The sequence below is a fragment of the Sparus aurata genome, chromosome 23 (assembly GCF_900880675.1).
Source record: "Sparus aurata chromosome 23, fSpaAur1.1, whole genome shotgun sequence".
NCBI classification, from domain to species: Eukaryota; Metazoa; Chordata; class Actinopteri; order Spariformes; family Sparidae; genus Sparus; species Sparus aurata.
The window spans coordinates 5,622,343-5,629,841 of record NC_044209.1 but is presented as its reverse complement, the minus strand read 5'-3'; the positions used below and the strand labels follow the sequence as shown (position 1 = coordinate 5,629,841).

General features: G+C 40.3%; 1 protein-coding gene across 1 annotated transcript in view; it reads right to left on the bottom strand.

Annotated features, from left to right (window-relative positions):
* Positions 1 to 3,218: 3,218 nt before the first annotated feature.
* The window catches only part of cpt1a2b (carnitine palmitoyltransferase 1A2b), a 52,536-nt gene continuing 48,255 nt past the window's right edge, over positions 3,219 to 7,499 (bottom strand). Inside the window, exon 19 of the mRNA XM_030406762.1 lies at positions 3,219 to 6,853. Within this exon, the coding sequence (XP_030262622.1) occupies positions 6,731 to 6,853 (123 nt within the window). The 3' untranslated portion in view covers positions 3,219 to 6,730. The remainder of the gene's footprint in view (positions 6,854 to 7,499) is intronic.

Sequence of the window (7,499 nt, the reverse complement as noted above, 5' to 3'; positions counted from 1 at the left end):
ACTTTCCCTCCTCGGCTGGAAAGTGTGGGACTTATCGGGTCAGCTGGCTGGGCGCCCGACTGCTGCCTTTACCTGCGCTGCACCACAAGTGAACCTGATGACCGTGCGATGCTGGGCACGTCGCTCACACAGTGGTCATAAAACACTTCCGACTTAATGATATTTGTTTTGCTGATCATTTATCAAAAGTAGGTTCATTTATAAACTGTTACTAACTGCATGTTTTTGTCAAATCAATTAATCATTCCTGACTGGCAGAAATGTTACCAAACAATACAATATTTGTATTATTATTATTATTATTATTATTATCATTATCATTATTATTATTGTTTTTATTAAATAGAGGAAAAGTTCAGTCATCATCTTCACATGAAAGCTGAACAGTGTTGCAGCACTCTCCTAACCCGCTGAAGTAGATGGAGACTTGTTTTGAAATGTAAGACTAACAACAAAACAAACTGACCAAAAAAAAAAATAATAGAGCGGTTTGAAAAGGTGTCAAACCCTTTGTTAAGATGAAATCTTCGCTGTAGCTTATGAGATAACGGCGTTAACACGCAACCCTGTCTGCAGTGGGATGCGCATGCTCCATGGAGGGAGAATAACTTTGTTTTCCAGACACATTTGGGAATTCAGGGATTCCTCCGACTTTGGTGATGCTGGCAGAACTGTGTGAAACCGTGTCCTTTTCCCAGTTGTTATCAGTTTAGGAGAGTGCTGCAGCTGTCTCCCAGTGAAGCTCCAGGGATGTTGTGTTTTCTGCTGACTTTTGTTTTTTGGTTGAGTTTTGTAACTTGCCTTTGTGAGTTGCACCTCAGGGCCACCACATTAGCTGATGCCAGTTTGACCATGGAGCGTTAGGTACCATTTGAATTTAATTGCTGTTTTTTTTAAAACCCTAAACTCAGCTTGGCACTCATTTGCTGTGTCTCAATTCAGGGTCTGCATCCTTCTAAGGACCCTGCTTTTGAGGTGACCTTTTTCTCTCTTTCTTTCTTCTTTTTCATAGAATCTTGGGATATGTGAGGCCACGAAGGACAGTAGCGGTGCATCCTCCAAAAAGAGGGAAAAGAAGGAGCGTTTGTGGGCTGCATCTGGAGGAGCCTTCGGATTGGGACAGCCTTCATGTGGCATTGTGATGAATTGGCCTTCAGATGCTCCTCCGAAGGATGCAGACCCTGAATTGAGACACAACAATTGTTTGGTTTGCAGACCACTCTGACATTGCACTTGCAAATCTCGTTGTGCAGGCTTTCGATTGAGTGCTGGTCACTTTTTTTTCCAAGTCTCGATGTTCAAGAGGACCCAACACTTTACCACCATAGAGTACATTTAAAAACCTATTGTGCTTCTTAGTTGTTTTTTTTTTAATATAGTTTCTTGTGCATGTAAAAGGTCTTGAAAGTTTTAAAGGAGCGACTCTCTCCCACAGAAAACACTGTTCCTGAAGTACTTCACCATGTCAAACATTATGCCTAGAAGCTAGTTCGGCACATAGACAGTGATACAGGACAGCTGTTGTTAGCAGCGCTGGCTCAGAACTGGCTCAGGTTTTCCTGACGCCTCTGTTTTTTTTCTTGACGACCATAATTCTAGTCTTTTCCTGAATAGTTGGGAGTGCCTGTGACAAGTGCTTTTGCTGACGATTCAGTTGTTGCATAACGCCATTGTTTTGTTACCTCTGTCCTGATATTTTAAGCAGGATGCCCATGTTCAGAAGTGAAACAATGATCACATTCATCAGCAGAACCTCTTCCCTCCAACAGGTGAGCACCTCATGTAAGTGCTTTTGGGTTTTTTGCAAAGTGGTTCCAGAGATTTAAAACATCCTCCTGACCTCAAGTACTCCATAACGTCATGGCTGCGTGTGTGATGCTGTGGATGCGGAGGCTGGTCGTCTGATGTCAGAAGCTCCCTCACAAGCTTTCCTTCCCTCCCATCTCGCAGCCGCTGGAGTTCAGACGACTGGCAAGTTTGACAAACACATCGTTACCATCAGTTACACCAGCAAAACAATTCCTAAAGGCCCAAAGTATACAATTTGACCTACTTATTTTTAATTGCGTGATTTGAAATTTCAGCACAAGGTCTCGGATGCTTTTAAGACATCTACATCTTCAGTCTCTCCAGAAAGTAACTTGTTTGCCCTTACTCTCTGCCACACATCTTACATTGACACAGCTTTTACTTTACGCCCTCGCAGGACGAAATTCATTGCATTTACCATTCCAAAGAAAAGAGCCATTTTTCTTACAAAAAGGAGCGGGTTATGGGAGTTTTAGGAGTGGGTTAGAACAGCTTTGAGCAAATATAGTTCCTACCACTTCCCAAACGCATTCTGAGAATGTCTATATATTTACCATTTATTGTCGTGTTTAAAGGGCAGTTTGATCACGGCAACAAAACCGTGGGCAGTTTTCGTCAGCACAGCAGAAACCGTAAGCTATTTGAAGAACTGGAGCATTTGTGGCTTTGACTTATGCCCAGACTGAACTTTTTCCATTCTATATTTGTTTACTGTTGTGAGACTATAGTCAATGCGAGAAATTACCAAGAAACCAAAGACCTCAGACTGTTCACACCACCCCTCTCAAAGAACAGCACAAACTGACTCCAACCACGATGGAAAAAGAAGTGGGAGGGCTCGATGTTGAACTTTTCTAACCTGATAAACAGATGCACAGGGCCAGGTATAGAAGCTTCATTAGAAAAGCTGTTACTCCATTTGGTAACCCCATGCACTGGGCAGCGCTGGATTGGAGCCAACTGCATTCTACAACAGGATAAAGAGCAAAAGCAAAGCACATCTCGGAGTTATGAAGAACTATTTAAGGAATAAGCAGTCAGCTGCTGTTCTCCCTTTAATGGACTGGCCAGTGCATTCACCAGATCTCACCCTATTGAGCTGTTGTAGGAGCAGCTTGATCTTATGCAACGTAAGAAGATCTAGTTACGGCCAAGCCAACCTGTCGAAGTTGCTTCAGGAATTGACGGCTATAATGCAAAATCATTTTTGAATAAATGTTTAGGAATATAGTGAGTTTATGGTTATGAATGTTACCATGAGAGGTGGCCCAATGGGACCATGTTTATAGAAATAGTACAGGAATAATTTTCTGTGGTGCGCAATGTTGGCAAACAGCCCTATTTGTTTTTGCTTGACAGTTCAGTAACTAACCCATGTATTCGCGGATAAATAACACAACAAGTGCAGATCCACTGTAGGGTAAGTATTTTATTTCACATAACACACCATTACCATCTATAAAAGGCCTTCATAACAAAGTCCACAATAAACATTTAAATAGGCTTGAGAATGAAAACCAGACAAATACAGAGCAGTAACACGCAGTGGAGTGTAAAATCAGTAAACATGGGATATAATTCAAAACTACAACACCCACAAACTTATTGAAAATATTCAAGCATCACCATTACCAAGAGTAAAAACAGTAGTTGTATAGGTTACATAGAAATAAACCATAAAAAATGTATCTCTAAATCAATTAAGTAAGAAAAGACAGTACTAATCTTATTCTGTTTAACTTTTGGTTCAAACAAAACAACTTGTAAATCTGTTGCTAAATGCTAGCTGTGCTGCTCTTTTGTGAGAGGCTCATTTTGTAAACTGCTGACAGCCTGAAGACGTTGATTCCATCGCGTAAGCAGAGAAATCTGAGGCACATAATTGGTTTGACTGGCTTTCAAGGAAGGCTGAGGCATGAAGTGAGCGACAAGGGACAGTAATGAGGGCTAAATAACATCTACCACATTTGATACATTTATCTGAAGTTCCTGTCCAAACAGATGAATCTGAAATGAGCAAACATTATGAGAAGCCCTTGTTAAAGAAACCAAGACGCTCAGCATTTCGTATAAAGTCTTCCTAAAATATACATCATATAGGTATGGAAGGGACGAGAGGACATTAAAAAACAAATTTAAAAGTTGTGTATTTGTGACAAATGTTTTAATGTTCACATAATACTTTTTGTGTGTGATCACAATAAAATATTTAGTTGTCTTTGAAGACTTACATCATTACTAAGTGGTTAAACTGGTTTCGTTCTTTTTCTGTCTAGCTCGTTTGAGCACTTTCTCTCCGAGCACAGGGAGACCTGTTCTGTACACTGTGATAGGAAAAGAGAACCAGGAATAATAAAAAGCAGCTTCTTAAAGGCCTTCCACATGTCGAAAACCGTTAAAACTGTTGCGTAAAAGACAAAAGGCTGCTCAGGCGGTCAACAGTTTAGGAAATGAGTTGCTAGATGTTGAACCTGAGACAGAAACTGAAGCCACTGTGGTCTGAGGTTAATAAAATATGCCAAACGTTTCTTAAAAAGAGATAACAAGAAGAGTACAGTTGGAAAACATGTGCAGAGATGTAGTGGAAGGCTAACGCTACATCAACAAAGTTACTTTTTAGTCAATGTTTCTCACTGTATTAGTCCAGGAATATTTTTCCTAATTTTGGGAGTGCAGACTACAATGTGTAACAGTGTTGGAGTTAATAGCTGACTTACTTTTCTTGTTTTACCACATCACTGCACATCTGAGCATATGCTGACGATGCTAACAGTAACTAACTGAGCAACTGCAGTACATTCTAATAAACACACACAGAGAAGACAGATACACAAGAAATGTTACAAGGTTTCCCTCAGGAATTGCATTGACTTAAAAATTGCATTGAAACGGTTTCACCGACTGAATACTTGAAATTAGGCACAACTGTGTTTCTTACACGCAATAGCTTTTAAAAGCAGAGTGAGAGAGGAGAGGGACACCTCAGTAGGTTGTACCATGTGTTCATCTGAATTCTGATCAAATAGAATACTTTCTTCTGTATGTCTTTGCCATAATAAGTGTGCTTACTTCAAAAGAGAAGTTGAAGGGTTCACTTCCCCTTTCACTTCCCAGACGTTTGAAAGAGGCTCCATTGCAAAATTGAAATAACTGGTTAAAAAAAGGACAATAGGCAATTGAGTGAGTCAACTACCGCTTCCTTGGTAAACTTGAGGTGCATTTCAATTCAATACAAGCAAACACAACTGTGAATGGTAAGCTGGGGCGTTTCCATTGTTGTCTGACCTCAGTCATAACTGCCTTTCTTATTTTATTATTTGGTAACAATGAGTGTTACCAGAGAATGGTAATAAATTGTGTAAATTAGGATTCATAGTGAAGCACCGAACTTAAACGGTGCGAAATAATGACTTTCAACTTTCAACTATCATTTGTCATTTTGTGTTCCCATGGCTCATGTTTTCACTAGATGTTGAGATACAAAGCTTAGAATAGTTGGCAGCCCTCCAGCTGGCACACAGGCATCCGGAACCACAACCGATAACCCTATGTTGTGAAATGTGAAACAACAGTTCAAAGACAATCAGTAACCACTTCCAGTTTCAACACGCTTCACCTCAAATCACACTATACCTCAGGAAAAACATGAGATTTTCAGTTCTCAATATATACTCACTGATCACAGCAACCACAGCTTTCATCAGAGTCATTTGAGCAGGCAGACGTGCTGCTAGCATGCCAACAGTTTGCTTTCCAGGGGAGTTTCTGACAACTACTAGTGTCACAGAGCAATGTTTTTATGTGTGCGTCCATGTTTTGTTTGCGTTCTGTATGCATACAATAAATACAATAAATGTTCCCGCTGCTAATTGGGTCCACTACACTGATCATTGAGGTGTTGATGGAGAACAAAGAAGGGTAGCCGGCAAAGACAGTAACGAAGCCTGGGAGCCGACAAACGAACAAGGAAGGAAGGAGGGAAATGCATTCAGATGACAAAACGGGGATATTTAGGTCAGTGGTCTCAAATTTAGCCCTTTGTCTTCAGTTCTCTGCATCACTGATTTGACTATAAATGAAAACAAATACACTCTATAACCCTGAATTGGCCTGTAAGTATTTAGCCAAACTCAATAAATTTCCCTTCACTTGTATTGAGATTTAGGGTCTCTCAATGCTTTGTCCCTAATGTAAGGGAGATTTGTCCCACTTCAATGCGTCTCACTCACAGACGAAAGCCTTCATTCTTAAACGACTACCTTTGCTCCCTCTTTCTTAAAAATCACCCATTGCTGGTTTCATATTCTCTAAGAAAGTAGGGACCGGATGTGTTTTGCCAGCTCATGAGCTGTCTAGCTGAATCTGACAGAACAGGCTAATAAAATAAAAAAAAAGTAAACATGTAAAATGAAAAAAATATACATATACATATACATGTAGTGTATCTACACATCACCAATGCTACGTAGCTGTCAAATATGTTAAATCCTGCTCACAGAGTGAGGCTCGGGAGACATTTTTATTGGGAGAATGCCAATCATAACATTCCGGTGAGTTGTGGCCGTGCCCTGATGCAGGTATGTTTTTTCTGTAGTTCTTTTATTTGAGCAGGAGGTGAAAAGTGCCACAGATCACCTGTGATCATCCAAGGGCTCTGTAAATCTGCAGTTCATCTGTCTGAACCGGGCCTAAAAGCAATGTTATTACTGTTGATCTAAACTAAAACGCCTGCCCTCAGGAATTAGTCTATGATCTCCCTTTTATTTCCCTCATCAAATTCACTTTCATCAGTTTAATGAATGCCTTAGGATGTGCATTTAACACGTGGGATCTAGTTAAATGGGTTCTTCATAGTTTTACACTCAGCTTAGATGACTCAAGGGTAATATCTGCCAAAATGGTGGGACGCCTCCTGTCTTATTCACAAGAGCTTCTTGGCCTGAGGCTTTGCTGTGCCTTTGGTGGCGGTTTTGGTGTCAGCAGACAGTAGAGTCATGATGTCTTGGAGAGCTTTACTTATCTGAGCTCCGAACCTGTGGGAGTCCTAGAATGGATACAAATAAAGCATTAGAAAGTGGGTGTGAAAAGAAAGTGTAGAGACTCAAAACCACTGGCAGAGGAGAAGAGGAAGAGATCATAGGACGTAGATTATGAGTTGTGCAAATTAAACAGGCACGTTTTTGCTTTAATTTATCACTCTGAAGTTATTACTGATTGCACAATGTAATGGCTGTAGCAAAATATTGAAACACTATGCTATTAGCTCTGTCACCGTGCTGTATTGTTCCTGGCGATAAGGGTTGAATTATGGCACGAAGGACATCTGCCAGCCTGGCATTTCAGGCTTTTACAGGAATCCAAAATAAGAATGAGCATTAGAACAGGGAAGTGAAAGCGGACAGTCCTTTCCTGCTAAGTGCTTGACGTGACCAGTTGTGGAAAAAAACAACAAACTCATATCTACTAGTCATGATTCATTGAGATTCACTGAGTAAAATGATTTAGCTGCGAAAAACTGTGTTTTAATGTAACAATCAAGTTCTTAACTAAACAGTCAGTGCGTTTACATGACACTCAAGAAAACTGAATTACTGCGTTAGTCTGACTATGATCGGATTTTTAAGATGCATGTATACACCCTTATCTGACTAAAATCGGACCGGATCGGATTTCTCATAGTCGAATTACAC